Source organism: Saccopteryx leptura, chromosome 2 (assembly GCF_036850995.1).
Source record: "Saccopteryx leptura isolate mSacLep1 chromosome 2, mSacLep1_pri_phased_curated, whole genome shotgun sequence".
Lineage (NCBI taxonomy): Eukaryota > Metazoa > Chordata > Mammalia > Chiroptera > Emballonuridae > Saccopteryx > Saccopteryx leptura.
The window spans coordinates 98,085,261-98,105,636 of record NC_089504.1 but is presented as its reverse complement, the minus strand read 5'-3'; the positions used below and the strand labels follow the sequence as shown (position 1 = coordinate 98,105,636).

Below are 20,376 nucleotides of genomic sequence, written 5' to 3'. Positions count from 1 at the left end.
TCATTTTTATGGCCCACCATATGACATGTCTTGGACCATGTGCACAGAAAAAGAACATGTGGTGATGGTGCTATTCAAATCTGCTATTCTTAGTGATTGTTGTCACCACTCCACAGAAACAGGAGGGACCTCAACCCAAAATTTGGTTCTGATGTTCAGGTTAATAACACCACACACATACACATCAGGAGAGGATGAAAGGCTTATTATTCACATAATGAGGCTTTCAGAACGAAAATAGGCTGAGGGAGCAGGGAAGGGAAACTGGCTTAGGGTTCTTATGGTCATTAGCGGGTAGGGTCAGGATGAGGGTTTCCATTCATGGCATGACTGTCTCATGGCACCCAGGGAGGATGCACCAGGACTGCTTATTTTTCCCAAATGTGGGACAGAGGGGAAGAGGGAGGATGAGGCTTAAATGCTGTCGGATTTTATTTTTAATGGAGGCAGACTCTATTATAATGTTTTTTTAAGTGTATTTGTTCTGTCAATTATTGAGAATATTGAAATATCTGACTATAATTGTGGGTTTGTCTGTTCCTTTTTTTGCAATTCTATCCTTTTTTTCACATATTTTCTGTTATTGGGGCATAGATGTTTATAACTATTTTCTTGATGAATTAACCCCTTTTAGTTATGGAATTATATCTTCGCCCTCAAAATAAACTCTGCTCTGAAATCTGCACTGTTTGATACTAATAGAGTCACTCTGGCTTCCTTTCAGTTAACATTAGGATAGTGTATCTTGGTCCACCCTTTTACCTTACCTATGTGTCTTTACATTTAAAGTATGTTTATTGTATCTTTTCTTAAAATCCAATCTGAGCCCTGGCCGGATAGTTCGGTTGATTAGAGCAGCATCACAAAGCACAGACATTGCCGATTCGATCCCCAGTCAGGGCACATAAAGGAACAGATTGGTGTTCATGTCTCTCTGTCTCTCTGTCCCTTCCTCTTTCTCTAAAAAAATCAATAAAATCAACATTAAAAAAATAATAATTACATGAATGTGCGAAAAGAACTTTAAAAACCCAATCTGAAAAATCTCTTTTAATCAAAGTGAACAAACCTTTAACATACCTTGACAAATGTGGTTACTGACATAGTTAGGGTTCAGTCTATCATCTTGCAATTTGATTCTCATTTATCTCATCTAAGGATAGAGTTCTGTAGTTCTTGCCCACTTGACTTCTAAACCAAGAGCTCTGTGGCCTTCAGCGTCAGTGCATTGACCAACCCTGTGCAGCTGGCCTAGTGTGTTCATCATCACTGGCCACTGGCCTCAAGTCCATGCTTCTGATGCTTCAGGGTTGAGGAGGATGAGCTCATGTGGGGCCCAGCAAAGAGCAGTGGGTAATTCTTTTGTGTTTTTTTGGGGGGGTTTTTTTTTTGTTTGTTTGTTTTTTTTACAAAGACAGAGAGAGAGTCAGAGAGAGGGATAGACAGGGAGGGACAGACAGACAGGAACGGGGAGATGAGAAGCATCAATCATTAGTTTTTCATTGCACATAGCAACACCTTAGTTGTTCATTGATTGCTTTCTCATATGTGCCTTGACCGCGGGTCTTCAGCAGACCGAGTAACCCCTTGCTCGAGCTAACAACATTGGGTTGAAGCTTTTGCTCAAACCAGATGAGCCCACGCTTAAGCTGGCGACTTCAGGATCTCGAATCTGGGTCCTCTGCATCCCAGTCCAACGCTCTATCCACTGCGCCACTGCCTGGTCAGGCTCTTTTCAGTTTTCTTCCACAAATATGTTTGACTACCCCTTCGCTCTCTCCATGTAAATATATATATACATACACATATACATATATACATATATATATATTTGATATTTAATTTTAGTTTGAAAATATGTGTATGCAAGTAGAGACAAATATAGCTTTCATTTTACAAATGGATTGTGTACCAAAATTATTTAATTAGCCATGTGTGATGGACTAAATGTTTGTGTTCCCCTACATCCATATGTTGAAGCTCTAACGCCCAATGTGACTCTGGAGAAAGGGCCTTGTGGAAGCAATTAAGATTAACTGAGATCATAAGGGTGGGGTCCTAATCTGACTTGATTAGCATCCTTGTAAGAAGAGGACAAGAGAACAGAGCTCACTCAGTCTCTCTCCACATGTGTACACAGAAGAGGGAATGAGAATACACAGAGAGATGAGAGCCATCCGCACTCCAAGAAGAGGCCTCAGAATGAACCCTATCTGCCTGCACTTTGATCCTGAACTTTCATCCTCCAGAACTAGGAGGAAAAAAAAGTCTGTTGTTTATTTATTTATTATTTTCTTTAAGTGAGAGGAGGGGAAATAGTGAGACCGATTCCCACATACACCCTGACCAGGATCCACCTGGCTGCCTATCTGGGGCCGATGCTTGAATCAACTGAGTTATTTTTAGCACCTGAGACTGACTTCTTGGACCAACCAAGCTATCCTCAGTGTCATAGGCCAACACTCGAAAAAAGTCACTGGCTGTAGGAGAGGAAGAGGGAGAGAAGAGGGAAAGTAAGGAGAAAAAAAGCAATGGTCACTTCTCTTGTGTGCCCTGACTGGGAATCAAACCCAGGATGTCCATACACTGGACCGATGCTCTATCCACTGAGCAAAACCGACCACGGCCAAAAATGCCTGTTGTTTAAGCAATCTGTAGTGTGATTATGGTAGCCCAAGACACCAGGTAATTTTGTTTCCCAAAGTGACAACATAAGTCAAGGCTGGGCCCCTACACTAGAGAACTGAAACCCGCAGTAAACAGTAAACATGCTTAGGTATCAGATCCCAGAGTCCAGTGATGTAGGTATGGGCTTGAACCAAACATTTCAACTGCTTTGACTATTACGTAGCTTATAGTCAAATATAAAGAAGATATTTTCGTCACTTATAGTCAAATATAAAGTATGTTAGTCATGTCCTGAAGACCTGCCTATAAAGCAAATTCCAGGAAAATGTCTAAAAGTACACTTTGCTTGAGATAATAAAAATATAAATGTAGCTAGTTAAGCACAAAACAATGATGGCTTAAACAATAACAGTCCTAACAAAACATTTAGTTTCTGCCTTTTGCCTTAAAGATACGTCACTGATGCCCAATTATGAGATATTTGCAGAGTCTTGGTTCCTCAGCCTATTTAGATCAGCTAACCACAGGGACAAAGGCACCTGACAAGATGACATCAGAAACTGAACTCATCACACAAAGCAAAACCACCGAGGATTGCACAAGAACAAATCAGTTTCACCCATGAGCCCCCAACCCCTAACCTAACCTTCAATTTCTGCCTTTAGAAACCCTTGATTAAAAACGATCAGGGGTTGGGACTTACCCTGGGGACTTTGGAGGCTGGGCATGCAGGATCCACTGCTCACCTAGGGTGGTGGCTTGACCATCACCATCACCGGCCTGTCCATCCACCTGTATTGACCAACACTGCAAAGGAAGGCTTCCAAAGGGCAGTGTCTGGGGGGGCATGTGTGTGTGTGGGGGGGGGCAATGCCCCCAGAGTGAAGTGAGGCAGACTGCTAACTCAGGGTCACAGGACATAAGGAGTAAAGACTGTCTCCTCCTCTGAAGGCCTGCTTGGGGGGGGGGGGGGGGCAAGGGTAAGCTCTTAGCTGTGGTGTGGTATGAACAGGGGTCTCTCTACCCATGCAATTTTTATCATTATCTCCTGGACCATTCTTACCATTTACTGCTAACTACTATCTTACCAATTCTTACCATTAGCATCTGTACTATTACTTGTTTAAATGGAATTATTTTAATAAACTTTCTATCCAAAAGGTAAACTGTAAAAAACCCACTAATAGGAACCACAGCTTAGGGGTGGCAAACCAAACAGTGAAAACACCAGCCAACACCACTCCAGCTACACAGTTGTTCCTCTACTTTATCACAGAGTGGAGCAGCCCACAAGGCGCAAGCACACACAGATGCACACCCACTGGCAAGAGGTGGGACGGGCAGCCCTCGGGCTCACTACCGTGCCACGCCTGTACGTGCCCACGCGGTGCCCTCCGTCTCCATGGCATGCCAGTGCATCCCCACGCTGTGCTCGTATGTCTCTGGGGAAGCTGCAGGAGGCAGGAAACCCACACCACTCTGCTTTTATCAGCAGTGGGACAGGAGTGCATCACAGGGGATGGCATTTTGTGATGAAGGTAAGTGATGTCTGGAGACAGCTGTGATACTGCACTATCCTACGCAGCATTTGTGGACTCCAGCGGTGACATGCCCCAGCGGCTACTATCCCCAACCCCCATTCATTACCAAGGAAGCATTCAGTTGCCACTGGAAACTAGTGAAAACAAGGATGCAGTTCCCCACCCCGATGTGGGGGCCCCTGAGTCCTACCCAGGGCCCTGGCCCCAGCATAAGCAGGTCCCATGGGCCAGACTATGATTCGAGCACCCACGTCTGCCTGTAGGGCCACTCGCAGGGTTCCCACGTCTCAGTGTGCTCCAGGACCCCACCATGCGGGACAGCCCATAAGGGCCAGCAGGCCTGTCCCGCCACTCTCTGTAGCCAGGGTTCTCTGACCTTACGCCAGCCCTCTTGACAGTGCATGTGTATTATGGAGAAAGAGCTGTGTTCAGGCCACTGTGGGTGCTCCCCTGTGCCAGGGTATGTGTATAGGGGGCTGACAGGGTGACACGCCTCCAAGTGTCATGGAGCACGGGGTCCAGGGGGGCGGGCAGAATGAACAGAGCTGTGTGTACAAAGACCCGACCTGAGATGGCCACTGCTGCTCAGCCTCCGATGCCCTGCAAAGAATGGGCCTTGCCCTGGGCCCAAAAGGAGAAACACCTGGCAATGGGCCAGGCCACCCAGGGTGTAGGCTGCTTCTCCAAGAAGCACGCTGAGAGGACCCTGAACTACCAGTGGCACTGTTGTGTCCAATAAACTGCCAAGCTCATCACCACACCCAGCAACCCTCAGCGAAGGGTGCCCGGTCATACTGCTGCACGGCCCAGCACTCCGCCAGTGCCCTCCCCTACTCACTACTCTCAGGCCCTCCGCCTGTCTGGGAGCCACTGACAAGGAGAGTTTGAAAAACCAAAGTCCTTTTTCCCCCAAAATAGTTTTTATTCTTGCATTACATTTGTGTTTCCAATTGTGAATAAAAAAATGCTTAGAAAGTGGTTACAAAACAGTGTGAACTGACACGAGGCGCGGACTCGCCTTCTCTGCATGAGATGACACGGGGCCTGGCGTCTGGGTCAGGTCAGCCTGCCTGGGCTCAGTTGGGCTTCTCACTCTCAGAATCTAGAAAACAAAACCACCACAGCTCATTACAGGCCCTGCGTGGTCACACCAGGCCCTGGAAAGTGGAGCAGGGACACCAAAGCAATCTCGCTCCTCAGGGGACAGGGGGTCTGCCTGCAACCGGCCCACTGTGCAGATGAACCACAGGAAGCCTCGGTTCACTAGCTGGCCGCCTTCCACACTGAGCAACTGCCACAAACCAGACAGGGCCTCCTAGCACCTGCATGCCCAAGTGGACAGGGAGCAAACTATCTCTGGCTCCTTGGGCACAGCAAGCCCAAGATGCCTCAGCCTCTGCCACAGGCCATCACTGAGATGAAGCACCAAGCAGCCGAGGGGCCCCAACCTGTGAGCAGAGGCATAAAGTCTGACTGCATCTCAGTGGGAGTGTGGGGCCTGGAGACTGGGGAAGCCACCCTAGCTGGGTGGGGCAGAAGGCATCATGACCCCCAGCTTGAGTGAATGCAGGGCCACAGGCCACTGTGCACGAGGCCACCAAGGGCTGACGGCCAGGAGCACATGCTGAACTCCATGGTGTGGGGGTTGTTATAAGGTGAAGGAGGTCAGGAGGGGACCCTCCCCAATGCCACACCTGCACCATGCCCTGTGCCTATGAGACAGCAGAGTCCCTTCCATGACCCTCGAATGGCCCCAGCCCCAAATCTTCCCTTCACAGGGACTGGAGCCTGACACCACTCCCTGCACTTTGTCTGCAGTCACGCAAACCCAGCTTTCTGGAAAACAGCCCACGTGGACAGGGGTCGAGGATATCATTTAGTTGACCACAAGGCTCGCTTTTTCCATGGGGCAGAGCCTACCCCACATCTACATGCAGTGTGGGTTCACAGTGGTGGAAAGCAGAGTGAACAAACAGACCAGCCCAGGCCTGGAACCCACAGAGGCTGGCCATCCCTGGGGCCCGGGCACACCCCGCAGGTGCTGTGTGCAGAAGACTGGGTTCCACCTGGCACCGTACTCTCATCCCAAGCCTGACAGCGCATTGTTCACCATACCTGGCTCCCACTGGGGGGTGGCGCACACCGCCTGCCCACCACCCGGCTGCTCTCTCCTGTCCTCCCTATGAGGCTAGCTGGTTTGGCTTTTATGAGGACAGAGAGCAAGAAAAAGATGTTATTCCACACTATTTTCAAGCAAAAATGTTTATTTTTCTCCTTCACATATATACAATCTCTTAGGGATTCCGTGCCACTGACCATTCATATACAAGGCCAGAACAAACCTCACATTGGTGCAGTGGGAGTGGGTGAGTGTTGGGGGTTGGAGGGTGGCTTCCACTGCCCTCAGGAACCAGGCACACAAGACTCCACAGAGGACCAAGGGGCACATCACAGAGAAAGAAATCTCTTAGGACATCATCGTGGCTTAGCAGAAGATTCTGCATAATCACCTAGAAATTTCAATTCTAACTGAATTGATGGAATAATATATTTAAACCAAAAGTAAGCCAGTTCTGGTGAGGTCCCAAAGTACAGCAGATTCTACAATTCACAGCTGGAAAGCCCAACCAGCAGCCTCCCCATGGGGAGTGGGCAAATCCTGGCCACTGAGGAGTGGGGCCTTTAGTTTCCACAGGGGGCTACTTCATGCCTGTTTGGGATGAGGCCCACGGACATTTCTAGGGAAGAACTTCCCCAGCCTGGCTGGGCAGCCAGGGTGCCTGGAAAGCAGTGTGGGGGCCAGAAGTGGGGGGGGGGGGTGCCTGCGAGCATGCCACAGAGCGAGGCCCCGGTGGCCACAGGCCCAGAGCAGATGATAGAAAGGAAGGAGGGCCCACAGGACAGCAGGCAGGACCCCGAGCCAAAGGGGCAGTGCTGTCTGTGCAGGATGGCGGGCAGCCTGTGGCCCTGCAATGCACACACCCCCTTACATTCCCCACCTCACAGCAGTCCTGCCTGGCTTTGGGTCCTGAGGGCGTGTCTGCTCACCTAGCACTTTGCAGCAGGCTCCACACAGCCACACAGCTGCTGACATCCTTACTAAGAGACCAATCGCCACTAGCAATTCACAGCCCCAGGAAGCATGCATCCCTGGGCAGCCTGCTGGCAGTGCCTGCAGTGCTGTGGTTGAGGGTGTATGTCCACCTCTTTGATACCAGTGCAGGAGAAGCCCAGAGACTTCGTTTTACGAACACAAAGCAGAACTCCCTACCATTTGCACCTCTTCAATATTCAAGGTCACTAGCTCAATTAAAAAAAAAGTACCACTTACAACAGAAAACTAAAGATCAAACTGTAGCTTCAGATGAGTAAATAATTTATCTCTTTGCAACTTAAAGTGGAAAATAAAGATAACAACACACAGCCAGCTGTATATGAAATACAACTTTCCAAATACATGATTTCTTTAAACATCTCCTTCCATCAGGGAACAGAAGAGCTGGAATTCAAGGCACTGTAATTTTGCACGGTGATTACAATGTTCTAAACATTGATTCAAGTACAGGAAGTGGATGCAAAGACCACCAGTAGAGGCCATGGGAACCTAGGAGGAAGTGAGGTCCACAGCAATGAAGGAAGCAAGGGCAGCCCTCACACAGGCCCTTTCACCGGGCCCCCTCAGGCAGGCGGGGACTAGGACAAACCACATCGCGGCTCCTCTGGGCTATTCAATTCAGTGCATTCCATCTGGATCGTGGTTAGACAGAGAGCTACATGATCCATAGCCTGGGGCCTGGCATGATGACCACAGGTGTCTGCAAGAACTTGGGGAGCATGGGCCCACCCGCTGTGCCCAAGCCTGGTCCCCAGGCCGGGCTTCGGCTGCTCACCTGGGCTGCCCAGGGACCCCATGAAACTGGAGCTGGGACCAGGCTTCTGTGCTGGCCCAGAGGTCGTGCACAGGGTGGGGCTGCAAAGCCAGAGAGGGCAGTACCTGGCATGGGCACGGGCAGCGCCAGGGCAGTTCCGGGAATGACCGTGGTGGGCAGAGGACCGGGCGCCAGGGCCAGACATGGTGTCCCCACTGCTGCTCGCGGTGTGTTCATCTATAAGACAAGAAGGGGAAGGGACATGCAGCTGCAATCAGTTGGCTTCCCCTAGTGGCCCCAGGGGTCCCTGCAGTTTCTCCATCCCCAGGACCTGCCACGGGGTGCCTTCTAACAGCTGCTGCCAAAGTGACAGTACAGGGCCAGGAAGAAGAAGAGGCCCAACCTTCCTTGCCCTCCAGATCTGCAGCCTAGCCATTAGCCACTTGGGCTAATCAACCCAGCTGTTCACAGGCCAGAGCAGGACCTGTGGGGACCTGACCCTGAGGGCGTCGTGAGACCACACACCCCAAACAAAGGCCTACTGCTTGACTAGTCAGTGCCATTATGGGAGGACTAGAACAGCCAGGAGCTGTGAGGGGCATGTACCCAGAGCCCATGAGTCAATGGCAGCGTAGTCCCTGTGTTCTCCACACCCCAGAGAGGCAGCACAGGTGGGGCGCTGAACAGCCATAGTTGGTCAGCACTAACCATGACACACAAACCTGAGGACGCTGCTTCAAGAAAGGAGACCAACAAACTTCAAGCCCCCTAAACATTAGCACATAGTGGGGTTTGCCCCGGGAATGCAATGCTGCTGTCCCAGCAGAAATCCCTGCGCCCCGCATGACGCTCCCCACAGACGTAGGGAGGGCGCCGAAGGAACTGCACATGCCTCCAAGAACAGCACAGCGCCGAGTCCCTGGGAAGGGACTGCAGAAACGGCAGCCCACCCTGTGCCACGAGAAGTGCCAAATGCACTGCCCCCCAGGTCCCCTGCTGCTTGTCAACATGCATGGGAAGTCCCAGCCAAGGCAAGGCAAAGCAAGGAATAGAAGCACAGACTGGAAAATAAAAAGGAAAACCATCTTTATTTACAGATGATAAGATTGTGCATAACGAAAACCCAAAAGAACAAACAAGTCAATTTCTAGAACTAACAAAGCAAATTTAGCAAGATTGTAGGATACAAGGTACAGAACTCAACTGTATTTCTAGACACTAACATACAACTGGAGAATAGAACTTTAAAACAATATAATTTACAACTGCATTACAAAACATCCACTACCTAGGGATACATTTCATAAAATACATGTAACACCTTTACACTGAACACTATGAAACTTTGCTGAGAGACAATAAAGACATAAATAAACAGAAATATCAAGTTCATAAAAATATTAAATACTGTTAATAGGTTATATCTCAGCCAGATGATCAAAAAACCCAATACAGCCTGACCTGTGGTGGCACAGTGGATAAAGCGTCGACCTGGAAATGCTGAGGTCGCCAGTTCAAAACCCTGGGCTTGCCTGGTCAAGGCACATATGGGAGTTGATGCCTCCAGCTCCTCCCCCCCTTCTCTCTCTCTGTCTCTCCTCTCTCTCTCTCTCTCTCTCTCTCTCTCTCTGTCTCTCCCTCTCCTCTCTAAAATGAATAATAAAAAAAAAAAACCCAATACAATCCCAATAAAAATCCCAGCAGGATACTTTGCAGAAACTGACAGGCTGTTTCCAAAATGTATATGGAAATACTAAGGACCTAGAAAATTCAAGAAATTCTTGAAGATCAATGTCAGAGGTCTTACACAATCAGATATTAAACTTACTATAAAGTCGCAATGATCAAGAGGATGTAGCATTACCATAAGGATAAAAGAATTGCTTGATAGAACAAAAACAGTGACTTCAGAAATGGACCGAGACATATATCACCAACCGTCTATGGAAAGAAGTGTGCTGGTGACAACCAGAGACAGGCATACAAGAGAAAGAGAAAGTTGATCCCCTACATCAAACCACATACAAAAGTTAATTTCAGGTGGCTTACAGGCCTGACTGCAACAGCTCAGAAATAGAAGAATATCTCTTGGTCTTGGAAGAGGCAAAGATACCTTTAATAGAACAAAAATATTACTGAACATGAAAATAAATTTGATAAACTGGGCTGTAACAAAATAAAACATCTGCCATTTTACTTTCATCATGAAGAAAATAAAAGGACAAGCCTTTTATTTTCGGACAGCTCGGTTGGTTAAGGGCATCTTCCCGATATGCAGAGGTTGCTGGTTCGAACCCCAGTCAGGGCACATACAGCAACAGATTGATGTTTCTGTCTTTCTGTCTCTCTCTCCCTTCTTTCTCTAAAATCAATACATAAAATTAAAAGAAAAAAAAAAAGACAAGCCACAGACTGGTAGGAAAAAATCCACATATAAGTAGACCTGAGCAATTCAACCCCGTATTATATAAGGGTCAACTGTTGCTTCGATCTGCAGTTGGGAATCCACACATGCAGAGGGCTGACTAGTGGGGTACAGTTATATGTGGATTTTCAACTGCACATGGATCAGCACCACTAACCCAGGCGTTGTTCAAGGGTCAACTGTACATGGTGAAAGACAGATAACAAATTCCAATAAATCAATAATAAAGAGATATTTCAACTTTTAAATGGTAAAGATCACTGACCAGGAACTTCATACAAGATGGCCAAAAAAGAACATGTAAAGATGCCCAAAGGCAAATGAAAACAATAAGAAACCTACTTCTAGGCTTCAAATTATTTTTACAAATAAATTTTCAAATGTAATATCCCATACATACTTTTTTAAAAAGCCACAAGACAGGCAATAGCAATGGCTGGTTGGCTCAGTGGTAGAGTATCATCCCAGTAATGTGGATGTCCTGGGCTTGATTCCTGGTCAAGGCACACAGGAGAAGTGACCATCTGCTTCTCCACCCCTCCTCCTCCTTCTTCTTCCCCTTCCTCTCTTTTCACCTCCTGCAGCCATGGCTCTAATTGGTTGGAGCGCATTGGCCCCAGGCACTGAGGTAGCTCTGTACAGCCTCTGCCTCAGGTGCTAAAAATAGCTCAGTTGCAAGCAGGACCCCAGATGGGCAGAGCATTGGCATCAGATGGGGTTGCCGGGTGGATCCCGGCTGGGGCGCATGTGGGACTCTGTCTCTCTATCTCCCCTCTTCTCACTTAGAAAAGGAAGAAGAAGAAGAAAAGGTAGCTAAATAACAATGAAATGAAAATGTCAACAAGCTTAAGTAACTCCCAACTTCGAATCCTATACCAATTGGAAATATCCTCTCCAAATGGCTAAGAAAGAAATACATATGCAGACTAAAACTGGAAAAGTAGTCACTGGTACACATACATTGAAGAAGATGCTCAATGATTCCAGATGGAAGATCAAAGGCAAGAAGGAAGGAAATGACACAATTGGTAAATATGCAAATGAATGAATACATACGATATAAAAAAATGTGTTCTGGGATTGAATGTCCATGCATACTTTAAAAAAAGAAGTACCAGGAGGGGAATAAATGTAGTTAAAGTGTTTTATGGTCTTTGTAGTGCTAGAAAATGGGTAAAAAAAATAGACTTTAGTAATTTACATTAAATAAACAAAATAATTAAGAGACAGAAAATAAAAATAAAGCAGACCCAAAGTGCTGTTCGCAAGAAAATACATTTAAAACATAAGGATACAGAAAGACTAAAAGTAAAGAATGAGAAACCATATAAATAATAATCCAACACAACCTAGTATAGCTATAGCAATTTCAGACAAAGTAGATTTAAAGGCAAAAATTGTAATAGAGATACATGGTACTGTTAGAAGTTCAATTCACAAGCCAGACATGGTAAATCAAAATTTGAATGGACCCAATAATATAGCTTCAAAGTATATAAAGCAAAAACCAACAAAGCTATAATAAGATATACACAAACCCATGACCATAATGGTAAATTTAAAATTCCTTTCAATAACTGATAGAATATTCACACAGAAACTCAGTAAGAGTGATATAAGCAAAATGCCAAGAGTAGGCAGCCCTAAACTTACCTATTTCCACAAAAACTTTGAAAAAAACAACCAAAATGTGTCAGAAATAACTTTATCAGAACTCCAGAGAACAGCTAAAAGTTTATAGCAATCAAATAGAAGTAAAAAGCAAATTAAAAAAAAACAGGCATAGCTTAAGAAGTAGGAAAGAACTGTCGTATTTTTACTGACCCTTGTATTCACCCCCTCCTTGGCTTTCTAGCTATTTAAAGAAGGCAACCTGCAGATAACCAGTGTGATACCCTGGCCCATGGTTCTGGGGGGAACAGAGATTTTATTCACAAATTACAGTACACAGTTTGTATTTTTTGTCCTAATCTGTCTGGAAGCTACCTGAAGGACTGACACAAAGTTCACATATCCCTGTCTGATCAAATTTGGAACTCTCTCAGGGCAGAAAATTGGCATGTATCACTCAAAAACACTGTAAAGCAATAAAGTAAATCCCCAGTTGCCGAGAGCCAAAGATTATACACAGACAGTCTAAAGCCAGGATAGAAAAGTGTACAAGAGTTTCTTTGGGATATTAGGGCATTCCTAATGTGAATACCTGTACATGCCCAGGGCAGCATGTATGTTCAGAAAAGACCTGGTGCTCTAAATTTCACCGCTCAATCTCAATATAAACAAGAAGGAAAGGCTTAGGCAAATTAATCTCTTGTTCAAGAAAATCTCAGTCAAAACAATGGCTGAACACAAGGTAAGCATTCAACAAACAAAGTCAGCAAATACTGGGGAAACAGAATCTGATTTCCAGAGTTACTACTTATATATTCAAAGGTCCAGTTTTCAACAACAAATCACAAATTATAGAAACAATTTTAGGAAAGCATGCCCACACACAAATTATTTATACACACACACACACACACACACACACACACACACACACACACATGAAACTATCCCTGATAAAGTCTAGACTCTGGACTTACTAAATAAAGACTTTAAATCAACTGTGCTAAATATGCACAAAGAGCTAAAGGAAACAATGGACAAACAGAAAACTAGGAAAATGAGAAATGAACGTATCAATAGAGACAGAAATTATAAAAAGAACCAAATAGAAATATTAGAGCTAAAATATAACTGAAATTTAATAATAAATAAAATAAAATTCTACTAGAGGGGATGAACAGCAGATATGAGCAGGCAGAGTAAATAATCAGCAAACTTGAAACCATACAGCTGATATTACGAAGTCTGAGAAACAGAAAGAAAAAAAGAATAAAGAAAAGAGTAGAGTCTAAGGAATTTGTGGGTTACTGTTAAGAGTCCAATTTATGCTTTACAAGCATCTAAGAAGAGAAAGCATTGAAGTATAAGAAATACCTGAAGTGCAGAAAGAAAAGACTGTCAACGAAAAATTCTACATCTAATGGAATAAGCCTTCAAGAATAAAGGAAAGCCTGACCTGTGGTGATGCATTAAATAAAGCATCGACCTGGGATGCAGAGGTTGCTGGTTCGAAACCCTGGGCTTGCCCAGTCAAGACACATATGGAAGCTAATGCTTCCTGTTCCTCCACCCTTCCATCTCTTTCTCTCTCCTCTCTCTCTCCCCCCTCTCTAAAAATGAATAAAAGAAAAAAGAATGAAGAAGAAATTCAGACTCTTGGATAATCAAAAAACTAGAGAGGCTGTTGCTGAAAGATCTGCCCTACAACAAGTGCTAAAGGGAGTCCTTCAGACTGAAATGAAAGGGTAACAGGCAGTAAATCAGAGCCATGTGAAGAAATGAAGAAGGCAACTACATGGGTAATTATATTATACTTTTGGTTTTAATATCTTGTTTCCTATAAATAATTTGAAAGGCAAATGCAATTGTTAATAATTATAAATCTGTTAATGGGCACACAACATCCAAAACCTCAATCTGTGACAAAAACAACACAGAGTGGGTGGGATGGAGATGTATAGCAACAGAGTATTTATATACTATTGGAAAAAGTTGGTATTTTTTGAACTGGGTTGTTATGTTTAAGATGTTAATTGTAAACCCCAAGATATTACACACACACACACACACACACACACACACACACACACACACACACACGAGGAAATGAATCAAAATTATACACTATAAAAATAATCAAATAGCCTGGCCTGTGGTGGCACAGTAGACAGAGTGCCAACCTGGATGCAGAGGTTGCTGGTTTGAAAACCTGGGCTTGCCTGGTCAAGGTACATACAACAGGCAATCAATGATCAAATAAAGTGAAATAACTATGAGTTGATACTTCTCGTTTCCCATCCCTCTCACTACTCTCTCTGTAAAATCAACAAATAAAACCTTAAAAAAATGGTTGTGTTTTTGGTCCCCAGTCAGATCACATACAGGAATAGATAGATATTTCTATCTCTCTCTCTCCTTTCCTCTCTCTCTAAAATCAATAAATTTTTTTAAAAATTAAAAAAAAAATTTAAAGCAATAATGGAGAAATTGAGGAATAAAATCCTGTAAGACATATAGAAAACAAATACATGGCAAAAATCCCTCCTTATCCATAATTATTTTAAATGTTTAAGTGGATAAACTCTCAATTAATAAGCAGAGATTGGCAGAATGAATAAACAGCTTGGTAGATGTAAATGCTTATATATAAAAGATTCCTTTTAGATACAAAACACAAAGAGGTTAAAAGTAAAAGGATGGAAAAAGAGGGCTAGGTGGCTATTTTAGTATCAGACAAAACAGATTATAAGTAAAATAATTTACAAGAGACAGAGACATTATATATTAATAAAAAGTTTGATTCATCAAGATACATAAACTCACACACACCTAACAACAGAGTTCCAACTTATTTGATACAAACAGAGAGAAATAGACAATTCTACACTAATAGTTGCAGACTTCAATATTTCACTCTCACTAAATAACAACTAGAAAGAGAGGATCTGAAGACCATAATAGTCATTTACAGAATATTCCTCCCCACAATAGTAGAATATACTTTCTTTTCAAGAGCACACAGAACATTCTCTATAAGAGGCCATATACTAGGCCACAGAACAAGTCTTAATACATTTTAAAAGATTATCATCACATAAAGTATCTTTTCTAACACAATGATTGAAATTAGAAATTATTAACAAAAAACTGACATATGTGCAGAAATGAAACAACACACTCTTAACCAAAGGGTCAAAGAAGTAATCACAGGGAAATTAGAAAATACTTTGGGACAAATAAAAAAGAGAGAACACATCTATATTTATGGTATAAAGAAAAAGAAATTCTCGGGGAAATTTATAGTTGAAATTCCTATATTTAAAAAGAAGAAAGATCTTAAATCAATAACCTAACTCTATAACAAAAACAAAATAAACAATAGAAAAACAATAGAGAAAAATCAATGAAACCAAAATCAGTTTTCTGAGAAGATAAATAAATCGGCAAAGTTTTAGCTACCAAACTGGGTAATGTACATGAAATAGAAAAATTTCTTGAAACACACAAACTACCAGAACTGACTCAAGAGAAAACAGAAAATCTGAATAGATCTATAACAATAATGAGACTGAATCAGGAACCAAAAACCTCTCAACAAAGGAAAGCCTATAACCAGATGACTTTACTGGTGAATTAACATTTTAAAAAAAAGAACATCAATCTTTCTTAAACTCTTCTAAAAAGCTGATGAGGTGGGAACACTTCCTGACTCACTCTGTAGCCAGCATTATCCTGATATCAAAGCCATATACACATATCATAAGAAGGTTACAGACTAATATACCTGATGAATACTAATGTTAATATCCTCAATAAAATATCAGCCAAACAAAGTCAGTAGCATATCAGGAGTATACACCGTGACTAGGTGGGATTTACCCCAGGAATGCAAGGTTGATTTATCATATGAAAATCAATGTGATATACAATTACTAATTAATGCAGAAAATCCATTAGACAAAATCCAGCGCTCAAAATAAAAGCACTCAACAAACTAGAAATATACTGGAACTTCCTCAATATGATAAAGGCCATATATATATATATATTTTTTTTTTTTTACAGAGACAGAGAGAGAGTCAGAGAGAGGGATAGGTAGGGACAAACAGGAACAAAGAGAGAGATAAGAAGCATCAATCATTAGTTTTTCATTGCAACACCTTAGTTGTTCATTGATTGCTTTCTCATATGTGCCTTGACTGAGGGGCTACAGCAGACCGAGGAACCCCTTGCTCAAGCCAGCGACCTTGGGTCCAAGCTCATGAGCTTTGCTCAAACCAGATGAGCCCACACTCAAGCTGGAGACCTCAAGGTCTTGAATCTGGGTCCTCCACATCCCAGTCCGACGCTCTATCCACTGCGCCACCACCTGGTCAGGCAAGGCCAAATATATTTTTAAAGAACCCATAACTAACATCATACTCAATGGAAAAAGATTGATAGTTTTTCCTAAAAAATCAAGATAAGAGTCCTTGCTTTTGCCATTTATATTCAATATAGTATTAGAAATTCTAGCCAGACAAATTAGGCAAGAAAAAAAATAATAAAAGGCAATCATATTGGAAAGAAAAAAGTAAATTTATCTGTTCGGAGGTGACATGACCTTATATTTATATGTAGATAACCCTAAAAAATCCAACCCCCCAAAAAACTATTAGAGCTAATTCATAAATTCAGCAGAGTTTCAGGGTACAAAATCAGTTGTATTTCCATACATAATGATGAACAATCTAAAAAGGAAATTAAGAAAACAATTACATTTACAATAGTATAGAAAAGAATAAAATAGAAATACATTTAAGGAGTTGAAACACTGACACACTAAAAACTATAAAATATTGCTAAAAGAAATTAAGGAAGCTCAGCGGTAGAGCGTCGGCCTAGCGTGCAGAGGACCCGGGTTCGATTCTGGCCAGGGCACACAGGAGAAGCGCTCATTTGCTTCTCCACCCCTCCGCCACGCTTTCCTCTCTGTCTCTCTCTTCCCCTCCCGCAGCCAAGGCTCCATTGGAGCAAAGATGGCCCGGGTGCTGGGGTTGGCTCCTTGGCCTCTGCCCCAGGCGGTAGAGTGGCTCTGGTCGCAACATGGCAACGCCCAGGATGGGCAGAGCATCGCCCCCTGGTGGGCAGAGCGTCGCCCCATGGTGGGCGTGCCGGGTGGATCCCGGTCGGGCGCATGCGGGAGTCTGTCTGACTGTCTCTCCCTGTTTCCAGCTTCAGAAAAATGGAAAAAAAAAAAAGAAATTAAGAAAGACAAATAAATGAAAAAATATCCCATGTTCATGGATTGGAAGACTTAGTATTGTTAATATGCTAATAGTTCCCAAAGTGACATATATATATATATATATATATATATATATATATATATATATATATATTCAATACAATCACTAGTAAAGTCTCAAAGGCATTTTTAAAAATATTTTTTAAAAACCATCTTAAAAACAACAATTACAAAAAACCATCATTAAGATCCTCTAGGGACTGCCAATAAGTAAAACAATCTTGAAAAAGAAAAACAAAGTTGGAGGACTCATACTTCCTTGTTTCAAAACTTACCACAGAGCTACAGAAATCAAAACAGTATGATACTGGCACAAGGACAGACAAATAGAGACATATAGACCAAAAGAATAGAATACAGAATACAGAAATAAACCTTTGCACATATGACCAATTGATTTTCAACAAGGGTGCTAAGTCCATTCAATGGGGAAAGGACAGTCTTTTCAACAAATACCACTAGGAAAACTGGATATCCACATACAAAAGAATAAAATTGAGCCCTTACCTAATACTGTATACAAAAATTAATTCAAAATGGATTTAGAGAAGAGACATAAAAGCTAAAATTATTAAACTTTAAGAAAGTATCATTCAGGAAGCTTCATGAGTTGGATATGGCAGATGTCTTCGATATAACACCAAAGACAGAAACAAGAGAATAATAGATGAGTTGATCTACATGAAAATTAAAACTTTTGTGCATCAAAAGGCACTATTAACAGAGTAAAAAGCCAACCACGGAATGACACAAAATCTTTGTAAATCACATGTCTGATAAGGAATTAATATCCAGAATAAAAAACTCCTAAAACTCAACAACAAAAAATACTATTTTAAAAATGGGTAAAAGAAAAAGAAAAGAACCTGAATTGTTATTTTTCTAAAGAAGATATTACAAATGGCCAATAAGCACATGAAAATATGTCAGATCACTAATTCTTATGGAATTAATAAAAAAAATCAAATTACAGAAAAATCAAAGCTATAATGAGATACCTTAGAATGGCTACTACTTTAAAAAAATACCAAATAAAAATATTGGCAAAAATTGTGTATGATGGTGAGAACAGTTAAATGGTTCAGCCACCATGGAAAAACAGTTTGGCAATTCCTAAGAAATTAAAAATAGAATTACCATGTGATCCAGTGATTCCACTGCTGGGGATATCGTCCAAAGAACTGACAGCATGGTCTCAGAAAGGTATCTGTGCATCCCTGTTTGTAGCAGCATTACTCACAATAGCTAACAGGTGGAACCAACACAAGTGTCTACGGATGAATGAACAAACAAAATGCAGTCTATACACATGGAATGTTATTCAGCTTTAAAAGAAAAAAAGAAATGCTGACACACGCTACAACATAGATGAACACTGGGGACATTATACTAGATAAAATAAGCCAGTTGTAAGAAGACAAACACTGTATGGTTCCACTTACAGGAGGACCTTGAGTAGTCTGATCTGTAAAGACAGAAGGTAGAATGGCGGTTGCCAGGGGCTGAGGGCATAGGAAGGGGAGTTATTTTTCAATAAGGACAGAGTTTCAGTTTTGCAAATAAAACATTCTGGAGATGGGCGGTGGTGATGCTTGAACAACAATATTAATGTACTTAATGCCATTGAACTGGCACTTAAAAGTGACTGATATGGGAAATTCTAGGTTATGTTTATTTTACCGCAATAAAAGAATGGAGGGAAAAAGAATGAAGTTCTAAAACATGCTACAACACAAATGTACCTTGAACACAGTAAGTGAAAGAAGCCAGAGAATACTGTATGATTCCACTTATAATATGAGGTACCGAGAGTCATCAAATCCATAAACACAGAAAGTAGAATAAAAGCTAACAGGGCTGGGTAACCAGAGGCACAGAGGAGGGAACTGAAGAGTTACCTCTTAATGAGTAGTTTCTGCTTAGGATGACAAGCATGTTCTAGATAGGGACAGTAGTGATGGCTGTACAACAGTGCGTATACTTAATGCTACTGAATTATATACTCAAAGGTGAGTAAATGGTAAATTTTATGTTATTTAGGTTTACCAAAAAAAAAAAAATAGTGAAGAAATGAAAACAACAAAAACCTCAATAAGAATTCCAACCATCTGAACAACAGGATTGGCAGGGCTGACAGATGGGGCATGGCCCAGAACAGGCTCTGAGAGCCAGTGTGGGGATCCAGACAAGCAGATGTCATAAGCCTGCCCGGGGTGCAGGGCACAAACCCCACAGGGCCTTGGGGCCGTGTTAAGGATTCTCAACTTTGTTGCAGAATAATGGAGAATGGACTTGAGGAGTCAGACCGATGGAGATGTAGCTGTCAGGAAGGAGGCTGCCGTCATCTGGAAGAGCAACAAGGGAAGTTCAGACTAGGAGTGAGGACATGAGAGGGAATGAGAAAGGCTGGCCTCAATCATCCATGGAGCAGTTACCAAGACTCACAACTTGGGTCAAAAAGCCAGTCCCAGCAAATGTTAATAAACTGAAAACGCAAAGTTTGTTCTCTTATCCTTGCCATTAGGCTAAAAAATAGTTAATAAAATATCATGAGGACATTCATAATGACAGTATTAAAAATCACAGTGAGAAAACTGCAAAATATTTTGAACCAAAGATCAAAGAAAATGCTATGTAACAAAACCTTTGGGCTGCAGCTAAAAACATTAGAGGGAGATGTTGTAGCCTGAATCTTGCATATAACAAAAGATGCAAGGCTGGAAATCAATGAACTGTACACCTTAAGAAACTTTCTAGGAAGTAATCCAAAGATAGAAGGGAAGAACTAATAAAGGGAAGAAATTAATGAAACACACAATAAAGACTATCATCAAGCCAAGACAAGTTCCTTGAAGAGACTAATGAAATTTATAAACCCCCAAAGAAAGCGAGAGAGTGCACACATGCAGGAATCATCAGTATCAGGAATGGGAAAGAAGACATCACTGCAAATCTTGCACACTTGTGAAAAGAGAACTCATTACAAACTTTAATGCCAATTAATTTGAACACTTA

General features: G+C 42.5%; 1 protein-coding gene across 14 annotated transcripts in view; it reads right to left on the bottom strand.

Annotated features, from left to right (window-relative positions):
• Positions 1 to 5,058: 5,058 nt before the first annotated feature.
• Positions 5,059 to 20,376, bottom strand: part of WNK2 (WNK lysine deficient protein kinase 2) — a 112,296-nt gene continuing 96,978 nt past the window's right edge. For 12 of the 14 annotated variants that reach the window (XM_066368391.1, XM_066368394.1, XM_066368396.1 and 9 more), the window contains 2 exons: positions 8,164 to 8,275; positions 5,059 to 5,271 (listed from right to left, as the gene is read on the bottom strand). In XM_066368391.1, coding sequence (XP_066224488.1) covers positions 5,246 to 5,271; positions 8,164 to 8,275 — 138 coding nt within the window. In that variant the 3' untranslated portion in view covers positions 5,059 to 5,245. The remainder of the gene's footprint in view (positions 5,272 to 8,163; positions 8,276 to 20,376) is intronic. The other 2 variants (XM_066368401.1, XM_066368402.1) reach the window with 1 other exon arrangement.